Source organism: Schistocerca americana, chromosome 1, assembly GCF_021461395.2.
Source record: "Schistocerca americana isolate TAMUIC-IGC-003095 chromosome 1, iqSchAmer2.1, whole genome shotgun sequence".
Classification (NCBI taxonomy): domain Eukaryota; kingdom Metazoa; phylum Arthropoda; class Insecta; order Orthoptera; family Acrididae; genus Schistocerca; species Schistocerca americana.
In genome coordinates, this window is record NC_060119.1 from 1,222,904,216 (window position 1) to 1,222,931,052 (window position 26,837).

At 43.6% G+C, this 26,837-nt stretch overlaps 1 protein-coding gene across 1 annotated transcript in view; it reads left to right on the forward strand.

Annotated features, from left to right (window-relative positions):
• Positions 1 to 6,791: 6,791 nt before the first annotated feature.
• LOC124598176 (translation initiation factor IF-2-like) overlaps positions 6,792 to 26,837 on the forward strand; it is a 102,965-nt gene continuing 82,919 nt past the window's right edge. The window contains exon 1 of the mRNA XM_047135983.1: positions 6,792 to 6,873. Within this exon, the coding sequence (XP_046991939.1) occupies positions 6,792 to 6,873 (82 nt within the window). The remainder of the gene's footprint in view (positions 6,874 to 26,837) is intronic.

The window sequence follows — 26,837 nt, forward strand, 5'->3', positions numbered from 1 at the left end:
GACCTCTGGTACTTTCCCAACACAACTACGACAATTTACAACTGTTATACCAATGGTTCCTGTATCTATGTTCTTCCTGAGTTCAGCCTGAACCCTTTGTGACTGAAGCCCTTCTTGTGTTTTCCCGAGACCATCTAACCTAAAAAACTGCCCAGTCCATGCCACACAGCCCCTGATACCCGTGTAGCAGCCTCCTGCGTATAGTGGACACCTGACCTTTTCAGCGGAACCCGAAACCCAACCACCATTTGGCGCAAGTCGAGGAATCTGCAGCCTACACGGTCGCAGAACTGTCTGAGCTTCTGATTCAGACCCTCCACTCAGCTCTATACCAGAAGTCTGCAATCGGTCCTGTCGACTATGCTGCAAATGATCAGCTCTGCTTTCATCTTGAAGGCAAGACTGCCAGCCTTTACCACTTCTGTTAGCCACTCGAAACCAGAGAGAATCTCTTCTGATCGAGAGCGACACATATCATTGTTACCGACGTGAGCAACCACCTGCAGTTGGCTCCACCCTGTGCTCTCCATGGCATCTGGGAGGACTCTTTCCACATCGGGAATGACTCCAACCGGTATGCACACGGAGTGCACATTGGTTATCTTACCCTCTTTGTCAGCCAAGTCCCTAAGGGGCTCCATAACGCGCCAAACGTTGGAGCTCCCAACTACCAATAATCCCACCCTCTGAGATTCCCTGGGTCTTGCAGGCTGAGTGGTTTCCTCTGAAACAGGACAGGCGACAGCATCTGGCTCAGCGACAGTGTGAGCCACAGACAGCACCTGGAACCTGTTTGTCAGACAAACTGGGGAGGCCTTACGTGCGGCCGCCTGGGAAGTCTCTCGCCGTCTGCTTCGCCCCAGGGCGACCTTCCACTCTACCATAGGTGAGAGGTCAGTCTCAGTGCGAGCAGTAACTGGGTTGGCCACTGGTGAGGACCGATCGGAGGACTCTGACGCGCTGGACGTCCGTTGGCTCCCCACGGCCGGCCCACAACAGTGGTGCCCATCCACTGCAGCCTCAAGCTGTGTAACCGAAGCCATCACAGCCTGAAGCTGAGAGCGAAGTGTCACCAACTCGGCTCGCATCCGCACACAACAATCGCAGTCCCTGTCCATACTAAAGACTGTGGAAAACTAAACTATGCAGATAAACGGACTATCGGCACGTGCTGCCCAACTCTACTGTAGGCCCTGATGAAAACGCACGAACTGTGTCTAGTAATACGCAGATATTAAAGAACCTAACTACCGAAGCACTCAGTTGAAACTAAATAATTTGCCCCTGATAAGGAACTTGAATATGTCACAAAATCGGTTTACTTTCTGACGCAAAGGAAAACGCGAGAACTGTGGCTATTATATTTTAAATTTACACGCAGAAACTCAAGAAACTAAACTATTAAAGTACACAGATGATATATAATAAAATTCGCTCCTGGTTAGGAACCCGTAAATGTCACAAAAGCGATTTACGTATCTGTTGCTGCGTCTGTCAAGGTCGGCTACTGCTGCCTGACTGACTCGTCAGTCAGTTAAACTCAGTTAAAGAAACCTCCTTATCCTCCAAATAATAATATTTATTCTTCACATCCCATTCATAAATATGCTGTGGTTATTAAATGTTAATGTAACTTTGAAATAATTTGTTAATCTGGCACTCAGCCATTGTTGACACTTATGTCATTGTCAGGCATTTCGCCATTATTAATACTTGTCAAACTGTTAATGGTCATGATGATTTCTCAAGTTTTTAAGTAGGCTGAACTTATGAAATCCCTTCTTACAAATTATTTAGTAGTTAACAGGACCAAACCAAACTCCTTTTTATTAAATTCATTCTTAGTAAGAGTACGCTTTATCCGCTGATGCTGCCTGCTGCTGCGAACTGCTGTGCACGCCTTGGAGAAATGCAGTCATCTGAAGAGGTGAGTGCAAAACGTAGACACACCACAACATGTCATGTACTCTAATTCAGTACTTATAATTTCCGTTGCACAAGTCAGATTCTGTATCACTTGAAAATCATTATTCACAAACGTAGTCAGATAGCTTGGTACTCATTGTTACAGGTTCATTTGTTCCCGGAATTTTTCATATTCAAATACGCGGTCATATAGCTTATCGAAATGTTAGTTTTAAGTTTTTCATGTATCAATCTTTGAGGGCTAAAATGACAGTGAAACTGACACTCATACAACACGCACACAGTGTTGTAGAGGTTAGATTCCGATTACTGATAGCTCAGGTTGCTTATGGAGTCCATTTTCACAGACGAACATAAGTTATATATTTGTTGTAGGTACGTTACAACCGGGCGAGTTGTAATTATGCAGACAATGAAGGTTGAAAAGCAAACTGCTCTGGACATATAATATCGTTATCGAGGATGGGTTACCGAAATCTCTTCAATAGTAGCCTCTCGAGGTTCTTGGAGAGGGTCGAGAGTAAACTTATTGGACGGCAGTTTCCCGGCGTATTAAGTTCTTACCTGGCTTTGGTGTTGGGACCACTCAAGCAATCTCCCATGCATTCGGGAAATATTATTGCAGCATACAGTTATTACAGATACGCGCTAAGAGCACAGTTGGCTTTCTCAGGAGATGCTCATGTTGTTGAGCGGTAGTTCCGTCTGGACCTGTGGCTGAGTGATTCCCAAAGTGGACGATGATCTGTCGTATTTCTGATGGGGTAGAAGGGTCTCGTTATAGCCGTGGGACTTCCCCTTGGAATGCATGTGCTTGATATTTAGTTCAGGTCACAAAGTCGTCACCATCATCCAGGTCTAAGATGCGCCTGTTGGTGCAAAAACTTCTGCCTTGCCCAGAGGATTATAGCATCGACCGTTTGGGCCTCAGATGGATAGCTCTGGTTGTCGAGGTTGCAATAATAATCGGACGAGGCGCCACTCATTGCGAGACTGAAATATGAGGGTCTTCGTCTTTCCTTAATTCCTTTCCATATTCAACAGCTCTAAAGTGGGGTTCACGTGCCAATCTATTCTTTTCCCTGCAGTCTTTGGGGTTACAGAGTCTTTGCCACTGCCTGCGGGGTTTATTTTTGAGAGACTTGACGTCCTGCAACAGCGAGGAAAAGGTTTCGTACTTGTTTAGAGTATGTGTCGCTCTGACCGAAATTTACAGAAACACTATCTTGATCTTGGCAGTCAGGGTTGAAATGGCTCATCGATAGATGCTTTGGTTGATACATCTTCTGTCGGCTGAACATTGTTATTCAGCCAGGAGCTGAGCTGTTGCCGGTTGGTAATGGTGGATGCTGACTGACGGAAGTGATTGTAGTGCCTCGCTAGGGCAGCCAACGACAGGGTGGCGATCGAATGGTAATTTCTCAACGTTGGTGAGCTGGAGATCAGTCCAGGTATTCTTGAGCATGGCTGGATTGAGGAGATCGGATCTGTAGTTACTGTTAGTTACAATGTGTGTTGGATCTTCTGTTTCAACAGTGACTGGCTCCAGGCTTTCCTCTAATTCATGCAGTCTCTCACCTCGAGGGTTGTTACGTTGGGCATAGTGTTTGGCATCAAGGTCCCCACAGGGGAGGAACTTGCCGAAGGAGTCGAATATGGATGTAAAATCTTGTTCTTCGAAGTATCGGTTTGGACTTCAGTAACGCCATAAGAAGTCGAGATATTTACCGCTGTCGCCTCAAGAGAAATAAACGGTGGGCCGATCTCTCCGATACCCTACCATGCTCTTAAGTTTGTATGACTGGGTAGAACGCAGGTGCGTCTCTGTCAGAAACAGGATGTCCACTTCGTATCTGTCTCTTAAACGTTCCAGTTCTGGTCTCTTGTTACTGACTCTTTTGGCGTTGTATATGCAAAGTACAAGGTTTTTGTCTATGCTGATCTAGGGGTCATTACTGGGGACTAATAGTTTCGTGGATCCTTTAATCAGGGTGAGAAGTTTCGGCAGTGGTCTGTGGTTTGGCTTAAATACGTACTCCTCAGGAGGGGACGCACTGTCTCGTAGTCACTCGTGCCTCTTTCCCGTCACGAGGCATGGTTCTGCGGTGCAAACACCGCCTCGTGCTGATGCTTGGTGAGGTGCCCGGTTTTCCATAGCTCTCATCTATACTTCTGTTTATACTTCATGTTCTCGCGTGGCTGCTACGAATCGCGCGAGCGTCGTCTACTTTGACCCGCACATCGTAACTGCCGTGTGGGTTGCGGTTGGTGCCCCTGGTCACCATAACAGAAAGCACCCCTGAAAAGAAGCCACTGGTGACGGAGAACAGTGTCACAATGCGTTGACAGGCGAGTGTACCATGTTCAAAAATTTGGAGGTCAGTTGGCCAACATGACATAATGCTTCTCCAAACCTCAACACCTGGACCACAAAAATAATCAAGTACGACAAGGTTCTTGGGTGCATTTAGATTTCTCACCTCTCGTTATACGAGGGCAGTTCAATAAGTAATGCAACACATTTTTTTTCTCGGCCAATTTTGGTTGAAAAAACCGGAAATTTCTTGTGGAATATTTTCAAACATTCCCGCTTCGTTTCGTATAGTTTCATTGACTTCCGACAGGTGGCAGCGCCGTACGGAGCTGTTAAAATGGCGTCTGTAACGGATGTGCGTTGCAAACAACGGGCAGTGATCGAGTTTCTTTTGGCGGAAAACCAGGGCATCTCAGATATTCATAGGCGCTTGCAGAATGTCTACGGTGATCTGGCAGTGGACAAAAACACGGTGAGTCGTTGGGCAAAGCATGTGTCATCATCGCCGCAAGGTCAAGCAAGACTGTCTGATCTCCCGCGTGCGGGCCGGCTGTGCACAGCTGTGACTCCTGCAATGGCGGAGCGTGCGAACACACTCGTTCGAGATGATCGACGGATCACCATCAAACAACTCAGTGCTCAACTTGACATCTCTGTTGGTACTGCTGTCACAATTGTTCACCAGTTGGGATATTCAGAGGTTTGTTCCCGCTGGGTCCCTCGTTGTCTAACCGAACACCATAAAGAGCAAAGGAGAACCATCTGTGCGGAATTGCTTGCTCGACATGTGGCTGAGGGTGACAATTTCTTGTCCAAGATTGTTACAGGCGATGAAACATGGGTTCATCACTTCGAACCTGAAACAAAACGGCAATCAATGGAGTGGCGCCACACCCACTCCCTTACCAAGAAAAAGTTTAAAGCCATACCCTCAGCCGGTAAAGTCATGGTTACAGTCTTCTGGGACGCTGAAGGGGTTATTCTGTTCGATGTCCTTCCCCATGGTCAAACGATCAACTATGAAGTGTATTGTGCTCTTCAGAAATTGAAGAAACGACTTCAGCGTGTTCGTAGGCACAAAAATCTGAACGAACTTCTCCTTCTTCATGACAACACAAGACCTCACACAAGTCTTCGCACCCGAGAGGAGCTCACAAAACTTCAGTGGACTGTTCTTCCTCATGCACCCTACAGCCCCGATCTCGCACCGTCGGATTTCCATATGTTTGGCCCAATGAAGGACGCAATCCGTGGGAGGCACTACGCGGATGATGAAGAAGTTATTGATGCAGTACGACGTTGGCTCCGACATCGACCAGTGGAATGGTACCGTGCAGGCATACAGGCCCTCATTTCAAGGTGGCGTAAGGCCGTAGCATTGAATGCAGATTACGTTGAAAAATAGTGTTGTGTAGCTAAAAGATTGGGGAATAACCTGGCGTATTTCAATGCTGAATAAAACAACCCCTGTTTCAGAAAAAAAATGTGTTGCATTACTTATTGAACTGCCCTCGTATAAAGATTCCTCCAACATCACTACTCACACCGAATCTGCTCTCATCCGAGAAGAGCATACGACGTCACTTCTTGATGGTCCAGTCCCACCGTAAACGGTGACGCGGATGTGCGGGTATCAACGGAAGACAAAGACACCATCCCCATGCAGTCGCAGTGCCACTGTGGAGAGTGGAATTTCATGCCTTGCAATCTTGTTATGTGTGATTGCAAGCGTGTACCCACTGTCTGACTTGGGTCCCTTCAGCGTGTTGCACAATTTACCGGATATCTATTGCTGTAGTTGATAGTGCCCGACCACCTTCTCTCCTTCGGGTAGCAGTACCTGTGTTTCGGAGCTCTTTCCATACAAGTGAAACAACACTGTTAGCAAGACCAGAATCCTGGACTACACACGTCCTTCTTCTATTTTCCCTATGATTCTTCCCCGTGTGATCTCATCCAGATGTTGTCTGCGGGCCATGATGTAATCAAGAACATGACACAATGCAGCGTAACTGCTTGTTGATTGACACACACTGTCGTCTCCCGTTCCTTCAACTGTCTCGTGTTATGGGGCCAGCCACATTCGCACTACAGGGACACCATTCACAACTGTGAGACATTTGGCAATATGCTCCAGCCCTTTCATGAATTTTCACCCTGTAGTTAATATATTTTGTTACTTGCTCTATCTCGTCCTTACGTTTAGCATAGCAGTGTAGATTACTTTCGTATGGAGTTACGTATAACAAGAAATGTAGTGAGTATATTAACGTACTGCCACATTTAACTCTCGAGACACAGAACCATTTAAACAAATGTGCTCCAGTTTCACAACTGCGGCCAAAGTACACGAATTACAGTGATACGGTTTTGTTAATTGCGTTACAGTAATGGATTGGTGACACTTAAATTTCCAGAACCCATTCCGTACCAGCTAGAACACTGGCGTAAATTACCTTTTTTACAAATTGTTTACACAGAGAAAAACGCTGAGAACAGCGTGGCCGCGGCAGGAGGTTAATGTACGTGATGGAGTGTGGAGACCTGTGGCATGCAGGGGCAGAGCGGCTACCTGCAGCTCATCCCAGCACTGCGCTTTCTGGCTGCCCTGGCGGTAGACGGCGCGAGCAAAGGTCAGAGGTCAGCCGAGTGGCCGCGGCGGTCTGCCCGCGAGCGAAGCAGCGCCCAGCTGTGTGTGAGGGGTGACCGACGGTCGCACTGGCTGTAGCAGTAATACCAGGGTAAAGAGGCTAAATTTTAAACAGAGTTTTCTGTTGGGGCAACAACATTGAAAGTAGGAACATTTCTCCACATTATCTCCAGCAACCTCGATGCCCACGATCAATTTAATAAGCCTCCTAATTCCCTCCTGGAAGATTTATCGTGGCATTGTATGCAAACACTCTAGCACCAACTCGAGAACCTCGTCGTGCGGTGAAAACTCTGGTTCATACTTCTGATCCTTCACTGGAACACAAAGGGAAGGGCTGTACCCAATAAGTGTGAGAATGGACATGACCTTGAAGCAAAATCACGCATTTTCAGAACTAGCCACTGCTCTTCGTTGTGATTTCGGACTTCAGATCTCACAGCTACTATCATCGTTAGACCTTTACAAGTGTAATAAAACAGCCCTGTATATTTCTTTTGGCAAAACAACTGTTATGAGCAACTTCTAGAAGCTTGGTCTTTGACCTTTTTTCACTGAGGACAAAGGTGGATATTTACACGCCATGCACTACAACTTACTGTATGTTTCGTACTGATAATCTTTTCAGTGCTTACTATGTGACTGAGAAAGTCTTCTCTTTCCTCTTCAAAACGCCTTATGTGTGCTTTCTAGATTTGTATTTGTCTGTTGACTGATATTCGTCGAGGACACACTGTGCCATAGTTCAGAGATTCCAAAGCTAAAACGTGGCTAGTGTTCAACCCGCGTACAGCGTTATCAATTCTGGCTGGACGATCGTCGAGAATCATTTTCTCAGCTCTCTCTTTGTTCCACACCGTTTGCGAAGGGGATGACTTACTCGAAAGCTCCTCGTCGCAGACTGCAGACACCTGACGTCCACTTTTAAAGCGATTCATCTTCTCGACTGCTAAGACAGCGGTCACCACACTGCAGATGAATTCTGAAAATAATTTCCGCAGCTTTAGTCGCTCCAGAGTACAGTAAACGAATTGCTCCCCTCATTTCTGTCTTATGCAAATAAAATGCCCTTAAATCACTGCAGATAGAGCTATTCACTGTACCATTACACCCAGCGCACAAGGACAACAATGAGGAAAAGCGGTGCTCTGAACCTACTGAGTACAAAAGGAACTACGTCTCTGCTCACTGACATGCGTCGTTTGAGCCCAGCATTGTTTGAGAAGAGACACATTATATTTTAAACAATGCCGCAAATAGAATTTCTGCAATTATTCCCGGGCGCCTGCAGGGCGAAATACAAAGAGTGGGAGCTGCAACCTCTGCGTATCACAGAAACCGGCATAAGGTGAATAAGGCCTGAGACGGTGGGGGCGGTTCCCTGCAAACTCCACCTCCTCCACTTAGTGTTGGTACAACACGTATGTGTCGTATATAATAACGATATTCAGTACGAAAAGCGAGCAAGGTGGTGCAGTGGTAAGACATTGGACTTCGACTCAAGAGATCTCCATCCAACCATTCAGAATTAACCCTAGCAATACCAATATGGTGGTGAGGGGGGGGGGGGGGGATGGTCATTTTACGCCCACTCTAAAAAAATTTAAAAAATTCATGAACTGTTATTAACCTACATTAATACTGATGTGTAACTAGCGTCCAGAACCTGAAAATATCTTCTAGCTCACTCTTAGCAAAGTCAACGCATTTTCAAAAACATGTAGTACCAGGAAGGGGTGGGTAATTTATGACCAACAAAAAAATACTTAAAAATGCTAATTCTGTTCACTGTCATTGCCTTTTACTCACAAGATACTTATTAAAGAGATACTGATGTGTACGTAAGGCCCTGAACATGAAAATATTGAATATTACATTCATTGGGGAAAGTGACATCTACTGCTCAGATTTAAATTTTTATGTTGAGTTTAACGCAAAAATTTAAAACGTATATGGAAACTGGTAGAAGAATTCATCAAAATCAGTAAGAATTTTTTTCAAAATTTTAAAGTATAACGTAACTGAGAAGATTACAATATTTTCGAAAGGTGGTCAAAAAGTGACCGCCCTCCTCCCTTCGTACTGCAAGGGCTCAGTTTTCCGTCATTTTCCTAAAACTTCTTCCGGGAAACACCGACATCATACGTTGAAAGATGACGGTCGATTTTCTTTCCCAATCTTCCGCAGTCCGAGCCTGTGCTCTATCTCTAATAAGCTCATCATAGAAGGAACATTAAGCCATAATCTTCCTTCCTTTCTTCAGTACGTAAGTCGGAGAGACACACGAATCTAGCAAATACCTAAATGTTTTTTGAAAGTGTCCTAAATACATTAATAATTCATGCCATTTTTCTTTTATTTTGCCATAATTATTAGACAGAAGTCTACAGGTTTCACACAGTCAGCTGATTTTGCTCGTCTCTGTGGACAGTTTCGAATGATACCACAGACTAGTGAAACATAAAGCAAAAATGTTGTCAAATATGGGTCAGTGTTGGTCCTGCTAGTTTTATGATTTCTTTTACTCGCCTTCAATGACATCATTTTCTTGGTTATTATTCTCTCCTGGAACCCAAACAGCAACATCCTTGGTTCATCTTCCATATGAGATAAATTCTGCCGAAATTTTTACAAAGGCACAGACGGTGTTTAGAAAGGATAGATTGCATGCAACCGAAGGTGGCGTGTTTGTCGCTGTGTCGTAGTTTATCCTGTAGTGAAGTAGAAGTGGATAGTTCCTGTGAATTATTATGGGTGGAGGTTACACTCAACATCCGAGCCAGGTTAGTAATTGGCTCCTTTTACCGACCTCCCGACTCAACAGTATTAGTGGCAGAACAACTGAGAGAAAATCTGGAATACATTTCACATAAATTTACTCAGCATGTTATAGTCTTAGGTGGAGATTTCAATTTACCAGATATAGACTGGGACACTCAGATGTTTAAGACGAGTGGTAGGGGCAGAGCATCGAGTGATATTATACTGAGTGCACTATCCGAAAATTACCTCGAGCAATTCAACAGAGAACCGACTCGTGGAGATAACATCTTGGACCTACTGATAACAAACAGACCCGAACTTTTCGACTCTGTAAGTGCATAACAGGGAATCAGTGATCATAAGGCCGTTGCAGCATCCCTGAATATGGAAGTTAATAGGAATATAAAAAAAAGGAGGAAGGTTGATCTGTTTAGCAAGAGTAATAGAAGGCAGATTTCAGACTACCTAACAGATCAAAACGAAAATTTCTGTTCCGACACTGACAATGTTGAGTGTTTATGGAAAAAGTTCAATGCAATCGTAAAATGCGTTTTAGACAGGTACGTGCCGAGTAAAACTGTGAGGGACGGGAAAAACCCACCGTGGTTCAACAACAAAGTTAGGAAACTACTGCGAAAGCAAAGAGAGCTTCACTCCAAGTTTAAACGCAGCCAAAACCTCTCAGACAAACAGAAGCTAAACTATGTCAAAGTTGGAGTAAGGAGGGCTATGCGTGAAGCGTTCAGTGAATTCGAAAGTAAAATTCTACGTACCGACTTGACAGAAAATCCTAGGAAGTTCTGGTCTTACGTTAAATCAGTAAGTGGCTCGAAACAGCATATCCAGACACTCCGGGATGGTGATGGCATTGAAACAGAGGATGACACGCATAAAGCTGAAATACTAAACACCTTTTTCCAAAACTGTTTCACAGAGGAAGACCGCACTGCAGTTCCTTCTCTAAATCCTCGCACGAACTAAAAAATGGCTGACATCGAAATAAGTGTCCAAAGAATAGAAAAGCAACTGAAATCACTCAACAGAGGGAAGTCCACTGGACCTGACGGGATACCAAATCGATTCTACACAGAGTACGCGAAAGAACTTGCCCCCCTTCTAGCAGCCGTGTACCGCAAGTCTCTAGAGGAACGGAAGGTTCCAAATGATTGGAAAAGAGCACAGGTAGTCCCAGTCTTCAAGAAGGGTCGTCGAGCAGATGCGCAAAAGTATAGACCTATATCTCTGACGACGATCTGTTGTAGAATTTTATAACATGTTTTTTGCTCGAGTATCATGTGGTTTTTGGAAACCCAGAATCTACCCTGTAGGAGTCAACATGGATTCCGGAAACAGCGATCGTGTGAGACCCAACTCGCTTTATTTGTTCATGAGACCCAGAAAATATTAGATACAGGCTCCCAGGTAGATGCTATTTTCCTTGACTTCCGGAAGGCGTTCGATACAGTTCCGCACTGTCGCCTGATAAACAAAGTAAGAGCCTACGGAATATCAAACCAGCTGTGTGGCTGGATTGAAGAGTTTTTAGCAAACAGAACACAGCATGTTGTTATCAATGGAGAGACGTCTACAGACGTTAAAGTAACGTCTGGCGTGCCACAGGGGAGTGTTATGGGGCCATTGCTTTTCACAATATATATAAATAACCTAGTAGATAGTGTCGGAAGTTCCATGCGGCTTTTCGCGGATGATGCTGTAGTATACAGAGAAGTTGCAGCATCAGAAAATTGTAGCAAAATGCAGGAAGATCTGCAGCGGATAGGCACTTGGTGCAGGGAGTGGCAACTGACACTTAACATAAACAAATGTAATGTATTGCGAATACATAGAAAGAAGGATCCTTTATTGTATGATTATATGATAGCGGAACAAACACTGGTAGCAATTACTTCTGTAAAATATCTGGGAGTATGTGTGCGGAACGATTTGAAGTGGAATGATCATATAAAATTAATTGTTGGTAAGTCGGGTACCAGGTTGAGATTCATTGGGAGAGTCCTTAGAAAATGTAGTCCATCAACAAAGGAGGTGGCTTCCAAAACACTCGTTCGACCTATACTTGAGTATTGCTCATCAGTGTGGGATCCGTACCAGATCGGATTCACGGAGGAGATAGAGAAGATCCAAAGAAGAGCGGCGCGTTTCGTTACAGGGTTATTTGGTAACCGTGATAGCGTTACGGAGATGTTTAGCAAACTCAAGTGGCAGACTCTGCAAGATAGGCGCGCGCTCTGCATCGCTGTGTAGCTTGCTGTTCAAGTTTCGAGAGGGTGCGTTTCTGGATGAGGTATCGAATATATTGCTTCCCCCTACTTATACCTCCCGAGGAGATCACGAATGTAAAATTAGAGAGATTAGAGCGCGCACGGAGGCTTTCAGACAGTCGTTCTTCCCGCGAACCATACGCGACTGGAACAGAAAAGGGAGGTAATGACAGTGGCACTTAAAGTGCCCTCCGCCACACACCGTTGGGTGGCTTTCGGAGTGTAAATGTAGATGTAGATATGTAGGGGAACCAGGGCAAGGTTTCCCAGTTTTTTATAATTTTATTTTTGTATTTTTTACTGTTACCTTTTTTGAGGTAAACAGTTTATCGCTGTAATTCCTATATCTTCATCTACAAACTACCACAATTTTTTCAAAAAACTAAATATAGTTTTTGACAGAAAACGGTAAAGTCTGATCGTGCTGAATTTGAAAATGTGCCCCATGCATGGTAAGTTTTCCAGCCAACTAAAAATGTAAATGGGCAAATTTTCCAGCTATACTTTAAATGGTAAAACACAGATAATAAATCTTGATTGTTAGTGGGTATGTATTTTTTAATGTAAACAAAAAATGCATAATGATTATAGAATAGAGAAAGTAACTGGATGTAATAAACAAATGCCACATAATGATTTTACGATACTGTCACTTAGCAATTTTACGAAGACAGATTTTTTTTAACAAAAGTCGTCATAGTCTGAATCACAACGAAGACAAACAAAAACTCTAACATCCTGTCTGGTGCAGCCTGCATGTACCCATTTCTTCTATTTAGTGCACCACACTCACTGCCCTTTTGCCTTACGTTAGGCGTAATGTTCAAAGCAATAAATGCGTAATCAAATTTCATCTTTTTTATTACTTGAGTGTAAGCTTTTTGGACCTTTTTTTAGCCATTTACATTTGGAGAATAAGATCCAAACATGTTCCTGGCCAGTAACGGTTTTTATTTTTCACTCCTCTTTTACGTGATTGCTTTTGCAATTTCCACCTTTTAGACAAATAGTTTTTATTTTTCAGCTGATTTTTAACTGCAGTATCAGCCGGTAGGGACGATTTTCTTTTTCTTCTTTCCAAACCGCGTTTCCTTCCAACGTGTCGCCTCCTCGAAAGGCCTAAAGTCTTCTGGCGTAGGAGACGTTGGTTTTGATGTAAAAAGAACATTTTCTTTGTAAACGATAGGTAACGTTTGAGTGGAACTCGAAGGAACAGCTTCTTCGAAAGTGCTAGGCTGCGTTGGTGTAGAAGGATTTGACGTTTTAGATTGTTTTGAATTCAGGCTATGAACAGTCGACAATTATGGCAAGTTTGAAGTCTGTTCGGGATTGCTGATACTTTCAATATTTCGTGTGGCAGCAGCAGGCCTGTCACTAAAGTAGGATGGCATAAAATTCGAGTCAGGATTGAGTGGGCTTACACTCGAAACTTTAAAACCTGACATAAAAGTGGCTGGTATTAACTTCAGTGGCGCAGCTCTGGCCAAATGTGACGAGATACAGTAAATTGTTATAGACCTTTAATTTGTGCACACCCAAGCGATACAAGCCGTGTTTATTTGTTTTTTGAGGGGCACGTACACCATGCGATGCAAATGTTGCAGCTTACGGCTGCAGTGAAGAGGGAACGAGAACATGATAACAAGGGTGGCACTGAAGTAGTCCATTGCTTCTGCTGAGAGGTAAGAATCGTGATTGTCCAGAAGAAGCAGACTTGGTCGTTTCTCCGAGCAATGTGAATAACTTACTAAGTGCTTGGCGAACTTAACAAAACTTTCCATCCTGATGGGATGGATTCATTTATTACTCAAAGCACATGTGTTGTTGAGTTATCTCGGGATGAGAGTTCCCACGGAATGTAAATAGCGCGCGCCCAGTCGAGGAAGGCACTGCAGACAGCAAGCAGACGCTAAGGAAACTGCAAGGCCGCTGACCCAGCAAGACAGGAACTCTGCGTCAATCGGCCTGATTGAAGCCCGTTAGCATCATCGGGTAAGGACAGCCGAGGTGGGCATGATAACGCTGGTGATCCTGCATGGAAGTGGCAGGTCGCAACAGCAGAGTCTATCCAGAACAGAGTCAGGAAGACAGAAGTTATCTCACACAGGGAATGGAAAACGAATGGCTGCACGTCCCTGGGCGAGAACGACAGACTTTCAGTGTGGAAGGCTGCAGCAGATGAAGTGGGCCCTCTGTGTGGTCCACCGGTCTGAAGGCGCTAAGTTCACAGCATCAGACTTGTCACCAGCAGCAGAGTCCGAAGAAGATGACTGGCTAAGCCAAGTAGAGTCGTAGATTCGTAGACTGGCAGTCTGTCAAACGTAAGGAACAACGGAGGTCCGCGCGGGGTTAGCCGAGCGGTCTGGGGCGCTACAGTCATGGACTGTGCGGCTGGTCCCGGCGAAGGTTCGAGTCCTCCCTTGGGAATGGGTGTGTGTGTTTGTCCTTAGTGTAATTTAGGTTAAGTAGTGTGTAAGGGGTTCTTTGGTGTGACGTCATAAGCGAGTGACTGCGTGTGAGATCGCTCTCTAAGTTTTCATATATTTTTAGGTTTCAGATACATATTTTAACGGTTTTTGTGATAATATTTACTATATAAGTGACGTATTAGTGGTTTCTTCATTCACCTCTGCCTTTCTTGTGTTGTGACCTGATATTTGTGAGTGTTTCGTATCGAGCAACTTAACCTCTTGCCTGTGTTTACATTCCGCGCTGACCAGTTGCAGCTGTAGCGTCGCATCGAAAGCTAAGTACTAATTAATTGTTTGTGTATAGTGGTTTATTTAGGAACTTTAGTAGTCTTCAACCGGTGTTATTGGTGTTTTCTGGTGAAATAATTTCAGAAGAACCTTTTGGGAACTGTTTTCAGCTTCGTTACTGTGTCATTAGACGTTTGATTCTCTTGCTGTATTAGTCTTTTGTTATATTCACATTTGTTGTTTATTAATACTGTTAATAATAGTAGTTACTTCCCTTGTAGAGTAAGTTTGTGATTATTGTAGTCGGGTTTTTAACATCTTCTTATTGTAGTAGCGGAACTTAGAAAAAGTAAAATTTTACCATGAGTGAGAAGTGTGGGCTTTGCCGTAGGTTCGTGAGTAGTGGATTGCGGTGTGAGACTTGTTCGAAGTATTTTCACTGGGGGGAATGCAGTGGGGAAGCCAGTGGGCATTCTGGTGAGATCCTCTCCTGGAACTGCGGGTTATGTAGCAAGAGTAAGTTGATAGAGGAGCAGGAGCGTAAGATCTGTGCCCTTCAGGTGCAGTTGAAAAACGCACAGGAGGAGCTAGATAGGATGAGGAGGGAGAAGGGGGTTGGGGAATGGGAGCTGGCTGTTGGCAAGAGATCTGCTAGGATAATAAGATTTTCAGATAGTTTCACTATTGGTGTTTACAATAGATATGACAAGCTGTCAGAGTCTAGTGGAGAGGAATCTCTAGTAGCTGTAGATGTAGGAAATATGCAGCAGACCTCAGCAGTTACTGTGCCTAGAACAGTTGCAAAGTCGAAGAGGAAGAAGAAGGTTCTGCTGTTAGGTAGTTCTCATGGCAGAGGTGTAGGCCAGCAGTTGCAGGAAGTGCTGGGGAGTGAGTACCAGGTCACCAGCATTGTGAAGCCTAATGCAGGGTTGGCTCAGGTGACTGTTAACATAGGAGGGTTATGTAGGGATTTTACTAAAGAGGATCAGGTAGTGATTGTGGGTGGGGCTGGAAATAGTATTCATAGGATGGGGAGTATGACATAGATGGTGACCTGGCAACACGAATGTGCATTTCGTGGAATTATTTCAGCGTCACGATCGGCCTCATCTTAATACAGCCGTCAGGCGTAATAACATGAGACTTGGGGGTGCGCTGATGAGAGAAAGCATGGGTCACATTTCAGTGGTGTCGGTGGAGTCTATCAGCAGGACGGGTTTCACTAGACATGGCCTGCACCTCAACAGGTATGGGAAGGGGAGGTTGGCAAAGCTTATAGGTGACAGCATAGGTGGGGTTGGTGGGATTACTCATGGGAAAATTCCTGCAGTAGTGGGTGTTAGAGCTGCACCTTTTTTAGATTGAAGTCGGCTGATAGGTATTCCTGCTTAAGGGAAGTCTCTCTAACAAGGGAATCACTTTTGACAAAGCTTAGGTATTCGAGTAATGAGGGAATTAGTATATTTCATCAAAATATACAAGGTATTACAGATAAAGTTAGTGAACTGCTTATAGATGTTGACTCTGAAATTATTGGTATATCTGAACACTTCTTAAATAAGGAGATAATTCAGAGGCTTCCTTTACCAGGATACAGGTTGGCTGGCAGCTTTTCGAGGAGCTCTTTGCGGTGTAGGGGAGTAGCCATGTATGTGAAAAACGGCATCCCATTTGAGTCAATTGATGTTTCAAAGTATTGCACTGAAAAAGTGTTTGAATGTTGTGCAGGTGTGGTTAAATTTAAAAGAGCTAAACTTCTAACTGTTGTTATTTATAGATCCCCAGACTCCGATTTCACAACATTTTTGCTATAGCTAGAGGAGGTTCTTGGTTCACTTTATAGGAAATACAAAAAGTTAGTTATATGTGGTGACTTCAATATTAATTGCATAAGTGATTGTGCAAGGAAGAGGATGCTGGTAGACCTCTTTAATTCATGTAATCTTACGCAAACCGTATTCTTTTCAACGAGAGTGCAAGGGAACAGTAGAACAACCATAGACAACATTTTTGTTCATTCCTCATTACTAGAAGGGCATTCTGTTAGCAAAAAGGTGAATGGCCTTTCAGATCATGATGCACAAATTTTAACTCTAAAAGATTTTTTGCTGCAACACGTGTTAAATATAGTCATCAGCTGTTCAGGAAAGATGATCCAGTTGCTGTAGAGACCTTTGTAAACCTTATAAAGGAACAAGAGTGGCAAGATGTTTATAGCGCTGATACAGTAGACGATAAATATAATGCTTTTCTCAAGACTTTTCTCATGCTCTTTGAAAGTTGCTTTCCGTTAGAACGTTTAAAACGGGGTACTAGCACAAACAGGCAGCCTGGGTGACTGACTAGAGGGATAAGAATATCTTGTAGAACAAAGTGGCAATTATATCAAAACGTTAGAAACAGTCAAAATCTAAATTCAGCAGCCCATTACAAACAGTATTGTAAGGTGCTTAAAAATGTTATTAGGAAGGCAAAAAGTATGTGGTATGCAGATAGAATAGCTAAGTCTCAGGATAAAATTAAAACCATATGGTCAGTCGTAAAGGAAGTTGCTGGTCTGCAGAGACAGGTCGAGGATATAGAATCAGTGCGTAGTGGGAATGTCCGTGTTACTGATAAGTCGCATATATGTACAGTATTTAATAATCACTTCCTGAATATAGCAGGTGAACTAAATAGAAACCTAGTCCGAACAGGGAATCATATAGCACTCTTAGAAAAAAGTGTTCCGAGACTGTTACCCGAAATGCTCCTCCATGATACTGACAAGAGGGAGATTGAGTTAATAATTAAATCACTAAAGACCAAGAACTCTCATGGATATGACGGGGTATCTAGCAGAATACTGAAGCATTGTTCTATGTATGTTAGCCCAGTTCTCAGCCATATCTGTAACTTTTCCTTTAGGAGTGATCGGTTTCGTGACCGATTAAAGTACTCGGTAGTGAAGCCACTTTATAAAAAGGGAGACACTGATAATGTTGACAATTTTAGACCTATTTCTATACCATCGGTGTTTGCTAAAGTTATCGAGAAGGTTGTATATACAAGGTTACTGGAGCATTTAAATTCTCATAATTTGCTGTCAAATGTTCAGTTTGGTTTTAGAAATGGTTTAACAACTGAAAATGCTATATTCTCTTTTCTCTGTGAGGTTTTGGACGGATTAAATAAAAGGTTGCGAACGCTAGGTGTTTTCTTTGATTTAACGAAGGCTTTTGACTGTGTGGACCACATTATGTTGGGCCATTATGGAGTAAGGGGAGTAGCTTACAATTGGTTCGCCTCTTTCTTCAAGAACAGAAAGTAGAGGGTAATTCTCCGCAATATTGAGAGTGGTAGTGATGTTCAGTCCCATTGGGGCACTGTTAAGTGGGGCGTTCCCCAAGGGTCGGTGCTGGGGCCACTGCTGTTTCTTAATTATATAAATGATATGCCTTCTAGTATTACAGGTGATTCAAAACTATTTCTGTTTGCTGATGACACCAGCTTGATAGTGAAGGATCTTGTGTGTAATATTGAAACAGTAACAAATAATGTAGTTCATGAAATAAGTTTGTGGCTTGTGGAAAATAATTTGATGCTAAATTACAGTAAGACTCAGTTTTTACAGTTTCTAACTCACAATTCAACAAGAACCGATATTTTGATCAGACAGAATAGGCATATTATAAGCGAGACGGAACAGTTCAAGTTCCTAGGCGTTCGGATAGATAGTAAGCTGTTGTGGAAAGCCCATGTCCAGGATCTTGTTCAGAAGTTAAATGCTGCTTTATTTACCATTAGAACAGTATCTGAAATAAGTGACACTTCAACGCGAAAAGTAGTCTACTTCGCATATTTTCATACTCTTATGTCGTATGGTATTATTTTTTGGGGTAAGTCTTCTGATTCAAAAAGGGTATTTTTGGCTCAAAAACGGACTGTTCGAGCTATATGTGGTGTAAGTTCGAGAACATCTTGTCGACCCCTATTCAAAAATCTGGGAATTCTGACATTGCCCTCACAGTATATATTTTCTTTACTGTCGTTTGTTGTTAGCAATATTAGCTTATTCCCAAGAGTTTGCAGCTTTCACTCAGTTAACACAAGGCAGAAATCAAATCTGTATGTAGAATGCACTTCCTTGACTCTTGTGCAGAAAGGAGTGCAGTATTCTGCTGCATCCATTTTCAATAAGCTACCACAAGAACTCAAAAATCTTAGCACTAGCCCAAACTCTTTTAAGTCTAAACTGAAGAGTTTCCTCATGGCTCACTCCTCCTATTCTGTCGAGAAGCTCCTGGAAGAGCTAAAAAATTAAGCAAATTCCAGTGTTACATTGTTGATTTTCTTCATTTAAACTTACGACTTGTCACCTGAATATGTTTTTTTTATATTTCATGTTATCTGTTTCTAATATCGTGTTATAATTTTATGTATTGACTCGTTCCATGACCATGGAGACTTCTCCTTAATTTGGTCCCACGGAACAATAAATAAATAAATAAATAAATAAATAAATAAATAAGCTTAGGGACTGATGACATTAGCAGTTAAGTCCCATAAAATTTCACACACAAAAAAATGGTTCAAATGGCTCTGAGCACTATGGGACTTAACAGCTATGGTCATCAGTCCCCTAGAACTTAGAACTACTTAAACCTAACTAACCTAAGGACATCACACAACACCCAGTCATCACGAGGCAGCGAAAACCCCTGACCCCGCCGGGAATCGAACCCCGGAAACCGGGTGTGGGAAGCGAGAACGCTACCGCACGACCACGATCTGCGGGCATTCACACGCATTTGAACATTTTTTGAACAACGGAGGTCCCTAGTCGAGACTGGTGGCCGACAGATTACTATATCTTTGACTAACATGAGCTTTATTTATATATACTAATTTCATGCGTACTTCTTTTGCTACTGCGTCAATACCGGTCACGTAATCCACAAAAAGTCCGTGCCTCGGATATGAAGTAACCGGACCAACGTAGCTGTAATGGTTCTGCCTCCCTGCTGTGTAGATATTTCCACTCTGCTACCTGCTGTGTAGTAACCTGTTGGCGTCGTAGCGCAGTTCTTGTTATACTGCTTGACAGTTGCTAAGGAACAGCTGACACCTACTAAGAAACAACTACCAGTTGCCGTGAAACAACCAACAGCTTCTACGGAACACCTGACCAACCGTAGTCAAAGGAAATGTGGAGGGCGGGACTTGTTAACTACGGCGAAGCCGGAGTGGGAGCGCTGTGTATACATTGGACAGTTTACGATTTTTGACAAAGATTGTTGTGGAACTGATTAGTGCGATATTCCGAATGGAATGGCAACAAATGTGCAATATATAATTTGATAGCTTGCGATCATGAATGAGTAGTTGGGCGGCTCTAAGCCGGTCAAAGTGTCACTAATGTGCCCACAGTAACGGGTGTGTCCAAAAGTGTCATCTCACGATTAAAATGGCCGCTGAAGGTGGAAATGCTATGCGATAGCAAGCCGGTGGTTGTAGACGGATCACTGCACCGCAAGGCGATTGATACGTATCCACACGGGCTGGAAGGAACAGACATTTCACCCCAAATTAGATCGCTGCAGACCTTGCAACCGGTACCGGTACACGTGTGTGTCAGAATCGTTTCGTAGCAATTAAATCAGGGTGGTTTCTACGCTCGGAAGCATGTTAAATGTATCCCCCTTCAATCACACCGTCTTCGAGATAGAACTCATGGATGTAGGAAGCTTGTTGATTGGAGCCAACAATAGTCGTCCAGAGTGATGTTCTCCGACGAATTCTGCTACGCTGCTGCAAATGAGACTGGCCACCAGTTAGTGTGCAGAAAGAGTGCAACACTTGTTATATCATAGGACGCGTGATGTGAGCAGACATTATACACAATGGTCGAACACTGCTGCGTATCTTCGCATTAGATAAATTATAGCAGCCGGCCGCTGTGGCCGAGCGATTCTAGGAGGCTCAGTCCGGAACCGCGCTGCTGCTACGGTCGCAGGTTGGAATTCTGCCTCGGGCATGGATGTGAGTGATGTCCTTAGGTTAGTTAGGTTTAAGTAGTTCTAAGTCTAGGGGACTGATGACCTCAGATGTTAAGTCCCATAGTGCTTAGAGCCATTTGAAACATTTTGAGCATTATAGCACAACGGTTTTGAGGGGAGATTGTTCAGCATCATGTCCGTCTGTTTAGGGGTACGGTAGGTGCTGCCTTTCTATTTATGGGCGACAATCCCCACGTTCAAATAACCGCTGACGTGTGGAACAGACTGAAAAGTGAAGTTATTGAAGGTATGGAATAACTTGCGTACTCCCCGGATCTAAACCCTGTAGAGCATGCCTGGGATGCTCGTAGAAGACGTGTTTCTCAACAAACACTCCCTCGCCGAACCGTGCAAGAACTGCAAATTGCCTTGACACAGGGGTGGGACAACATCCTCAGCAGTCTGGTAGCCAGCTTGAATAACAGGTACCAAATGTGTATTCGTGTCCGAGGAGGACATAGTCTTCACTGAGCATGCATATATTGGCGTTTGTTTTGGGAGTAAGTCCTGTGTCAACCATGAACGTTGTTCTTGTCTGTTATCCTGCTTTCTCATATGGTGAAGGGTCCCAGGTTCGATTCCCGGTCGGGTTGGGGACTTTCTCTGTCCGGAGATTGTGTGTTTGTATTGTCCTCATCATTTCATCATCATCTTCATCGTTCGTGTCAGTGGACTGGTTTGTGTAAAAATCTGACTGTGCGAAAATTTTGACTTTGTACAGGCGCTAAAGACCGCGCAGTTGAGCGCCCCACAAACCAGTCATCATCATCACCATCATCATCATGTGGTGAAAACTGTACCATTTTTCGTTATAAATATACCACTCCACCTCTATTACGTATGTACTATTGTCATGTCGTCTATCATTGTCTGTGGTTATTACTGTACAACAATTTCTCTGCTGTTTTGAAACCGTCAAGCAGTGCATATCGGCAAGTAGCCTACGATGCAATACTTACGCTCAGCTTTCATCTGGCCCGCTCATGTGGCTCCTTGCAATAGCCGAGAAAGATATCTTAATTTTTCCCCACCAGCAGCAAGAACACCATTTTGCAGCGCAACGGGAGGAGAAAGCAATGAAAGGGAACAGAAGATTGCGTTCCTGCCGTACGTTAGTGTAACTTTCGCGAGAAATGGCCGAGCTCCAGCAAAGATATGAAACCCGTATTTCGACCACATGCAAAAATAAGAAAGCTAATGGGCAGCGTGCAGAAAACCTCGGACTTGGGACAGTTAGGATGTATACCACATTCCGTGCCAATGTGGAAACATCCTACATCTCACAAACGCAGTGCTGTGTCTCCCTACAGTGCACTGCACGTACACGCAACGTAAGACTCGTGTTGGAAAATGAATCCGCATTATCAGCGCACAGCTTACCGGGAAAGCACATGTTCCTTTCGAAAAGATGTCTGCTACCTGCTCAGCTAATAGTTCCTGCGACATAATCATTAAGGAACCAAACGAGATACGAGTGTCGACGAACCTTGCTAACCAAGGTAAGGGTTTCTCCCTCAGTGCAGAACGGCAGTTAGGATTTGAAGGAATACAGTGCACGGCAGACACAAGTTGCCAGCTACGTACACAATCACCCGGTCCGCTCTCTTGTGAGATTTAAATGCCCGCCACCGATACCTGTACAAGGAGACGTACTTCGTCAGAAGATGGAAAGAGAGAGCACTGACTGTCTCTTTGATCTCATGTGGCAAGAAATCCGAATTGCTTGTCTGAAGACTTTAAAACACGGAGAGGTCGAGAGCTAGCCTTATCCAGTAGTGATTGTCAAGCGGCTCAGGATTAAGTTGGGGGTGAGGGCGAGATGAACTATACAGGCAAAGACTAGAATATGACGAAAACGATATCGAAAGCTTTGATAAATCATGACCTGAAATAGCTTTTATCGGTTACAAAAATTTACTGTACCACCCAAATTGCGACCTAATTTGAACACATTTTTATTTGTAAAACATGAAATCTATGACTGTGGATGTTTACTATGAAATGATAATTAAATCGAAAACTTTAGGTGCCAGCAGGTGTTGTTGATATACATCAATCAGGAAGCTGAAAATGAGTGCACCGACCGGGACTCGAACCCGGTAATTCGTGCTTACATGGCAGACGGGCTATCCAGCTGAGCCACCGAGGGCACGGAAGATAGTGAGACTGCAGGGACTTATCTCTTGCACGCTTCTCGTGAGAGCCACACTCCCAACTGTCCACAACCTACATTCGTAGTGTTCCTAATAGACATTTGCCCATTCACTTTTGTTACTCGCTTCAGGCTAAGCTGACGAGTCCCGTAAGAGTTCGGGCAAAGTTTGCGCATTCGCACAGAACAACGTCTGTGGCCGGGTAGCCTTTAACTATATGAAGATGTATCTGCTCCCGAAAGAAGAGATACAATTGATGACCGTGCAGCTTCTCTAGAATGAAATGATAATTAAATCGAAACCCTTAGCTGCCGACAGCTGTCCCCATTAATGTATATCAACAACACCTGTCGGCAGCTAAGGGTTTCGATTTAAGTATCATTCCATTCTAGAGAAGCTGCACGGTCATCAGTGGTATCCGTTCTTTCGGGAACAGATACCATCTTCATTCAGATGTTTACTATGTTTTCTAGCCCGTGGGAGGAAATTTGTCAAAAATATAATTTTTCCTTTACATATGATATCTTAAAATACTGAAGTACTACACAATGTAGATTCGTTTGTAAATACATGAAAGCAAACGCTAATAAAACTAAATCATTTATTGTTGTTTTACCATGTAATTTGTAATGTCAGACAAAATAAACATTACTATTTGCATTTGTTTTGTGATATTATCGATTATCGACGTTTCATTATAACATGCAGTTAACAGTATTAAGGATATTTTCAGTATCGCAAATCTTTAACATCAGCTGTCAATCCTCAAAGGAGCTGACACTCTTGATCAACGCTTATTAAATTAAAATTGAATTATAATATGAAAACGCAAGTTATACAAACAATTTTTGACACTTTTATTCAGACACAATGATTACACTAACATCACCGCGGCTTATGATGGTACCATGGACATCGGAAAAGGAGGTACATGGTTCTTCATAGGGTATGAGATCACCATGGACAAGAGACCATGCTGAAGACGGAACACATGTCACAATAACGTTGACTGGTGTGTGCGCGGTGTTCAAAGAGGTAGATTCGTTTGTAAATACATGAAAGCAAGCAGTAATAAAACTGCCGGCCGGAGTGGCCGCGCGGTTAAAGGCGCTTCAGTCTGGAACCGCACGACCGCTACGGTCGCAGGTTCGAATCCTGCCTCGGGCATGGATGTGTGTGATGTCCTTAGGTTAGTTAGGTTTAAGTAGTTCTAAGTTCTAGGGAACTTATGACCACAGCAGTTGAGTCCCATAGTGCTCAGAGCCATTTGAACCATTTGAACTAATAAAACTAAATTATTTACTGTTGTTTTACCACGTAATTGTAATATCAGAGAAAATAAACATTACTATTTGCATCTGTATTGTGATATTATCGATACTCTAACGACGTTTCATTATAACATGCAGTTAACATTATGAAGAATATTTTCAGTATCGCAAATCTTTAACATCAGCTGTCAATCCTCAAAGGAGCTGACAATCTTGATCAACGCTTATTAAATTAAAATTGAATTATAGTATGAAAACGCAAGTTACGCACACATCATTTTGACTCACAGAACATTCTGGAAGCTTCGAGACTTATTAGCATCATTTATACTGTCATTGCTCTATACCTTTTGCGCGAGACTCGGGTAGAGGTGTTATGTGTTCAAAGGTTTAACAAAACGTAAAACTTTTTGGAGAGGGTAACTTTGAGAAAGGCAGTGAAGGCGTTCTCATGTTTCAATACTCCGTCTGACTTTGTGTCTTTCGTGTTACTGAACTGTGATTATGATTGAGGATTGGTTTACGTGTGATGAAAATAAAACCGCATATTTGGAAAACGAATTACTGCTTTACACATGTCGAAATAGAAGCCAGGACCTGATGATTGGAATTACTGGGATGGAGACTCCTAAATGAACTGATGCCATTTTGAAGTTAAGTAGACTTTTTTACATTTTGTGTACCTGCCGTAAACATGGAAATACATTGCTCTTTTAATGGTTTACATTCTTTTCCAGTGTCGTCGCGAAGGTTCAAATGGTTCAAATGGCTCTGAGCACTATGGGACTCAACTGCTGAGGTCATTAGTCCCCTTGAACTCAGAACTAGTTAAACCTAACTAACCTAAGGACATCACACACATCCATGCCCGAGGCAGGATTCGAACCTGCGACCGTAACCGTCGCGAAGGAAAAGAACTGTTTTCTAATTGCTACATTGAGGTAGGGCCATTCGAGGGCAATAAATACTCAGACACTAAAAGATGACTACACCGTGAGATGACTCGAAAGGTAATCTATCGATGTTTTAAAAATCGTCCATATTGGAATGGTGGAGAAGGAGATTAATTCGGAAACTGACGAAATAGCTTTTGATGTGCACGAGGTGTTGTAGAACGTCCACCGTGAAGATGCCAGAATTTCCCAAATTATCCATCTTACCGGTGTAAAGTAAGAGCCGGCCGGCTGTTTTGAGATGGAAATTCTTGGCTATCGCTCCCTCCCGCAGTATGGCGCGGCGATGAGTGGGGTCTCATCTTCCGCAGCTTGACAGTTGTGCCGCTGCGGGGCAGCACTGCGGTCCGTCACCACAGATGAAATATACGGCGTGTCCTAGAGGTGCGAGACGAAAGCGAGTTTCAGAGGCGAGACAAATTGCTCAAACAGCCTACTGTGAACGTTTCACATCTCACCGCGGCCGCACGGCCGTGACTAGATCGCGAATAGACCAACAGCTGCGAATCTTCTCCTCTCTGAATACTGCTAATTATTTCTTTCTGCTACCTCTGGCAGTTCTACTTTTGCTCCCGTCCTACTTCGTACTGCCTTAACGTACAGACTTGGTTTATACCAGTTTTCATATAGGATAGAATTACGGTAAAGCCCCGTTTTTCTATCTCTAACGATTATTGCAAATCTTAAATATCCAGTCAGGTAGCTAAGCCAAGCTACTCCAAATATGTCCAGGAAGAATAAATATATCGGGGTACGGTAGACAACGTGGAAACTTTTCTGACGAGCGTAAGAAAACTGGTGTCCAAAACTCAAGGGTGAAACAAACATCCACACGATGGCTCACTGCCATGTATCGTAGCTCGATCAAATTTGCACAGGAAAAACTGCTACAGCATAGTACAGAAGGTAACTGAAAGAAATACGCAATGAGACGAACAGTAATGACACTTTTATTCAGATACAATGATTACACTAACATCACCGCGGCTTACGATGGTCCATGGAAACGGAAAAGGAGGTACATGGTTCTTCATATGGTATGAGATCATCATGGAGAAGAGGCCATGCTGAAGGCGGAACACATGTCACAATTACGTTGACTGGTGAGTGCGCGGTGTTCAAAGATTTGGAGGCCAGTACGCCCACGCAACATCATTTCCTCCCCACACCAAAACGATCATGTTCGACAATGTTTCTTGGTGCATTACGAGGGCGGACCCAAAACAAATTCTTTTTTGATCATCTTCAAAGTGTTCTCCATTGACCACACCGCATTTCTTCAGCCGGTTCCTCCATTTTTCAAAACAGTTTTTACATTCACTTACCGTGATATTCTTTATGCCTTCTAGCGATTTTTGTTTCATCTTCTCCACAGTGGCAAAATGCTTACCTTTCACGTCCCTTTAGAGTCTGGGGAGCAAAATGAAATCACAGGGGGCTAGATCCGGTGAGTGTGTGTGTGTGTGCGTGCGTGTGTGGGGGGGGGGGGGGGGGCAATCAGTATCATGCCGAAAGGCGTTGTTGGCCAGCGCATTGTCATGATTGAAGAACCAGTCGCCTGTGCGCCTGAAGTCTATCCTTTTCTTCCGGATACTCTCCCTCAGTCTTTTGAAAACTTCCAAGTAGAACTCCTGGTTGACAGTTTGATCCGGGGGGAACGAACTCCGCTTGCACAGCACCTCTGCAATCGAAGAAACAAATGAGCGATGTGTTGATGTTTGACTTCACTTGGTGAGCTTTTTTGGGACGAGGACATTCACTTGTCTGCTACTGTCTTGAGTGCTGCTT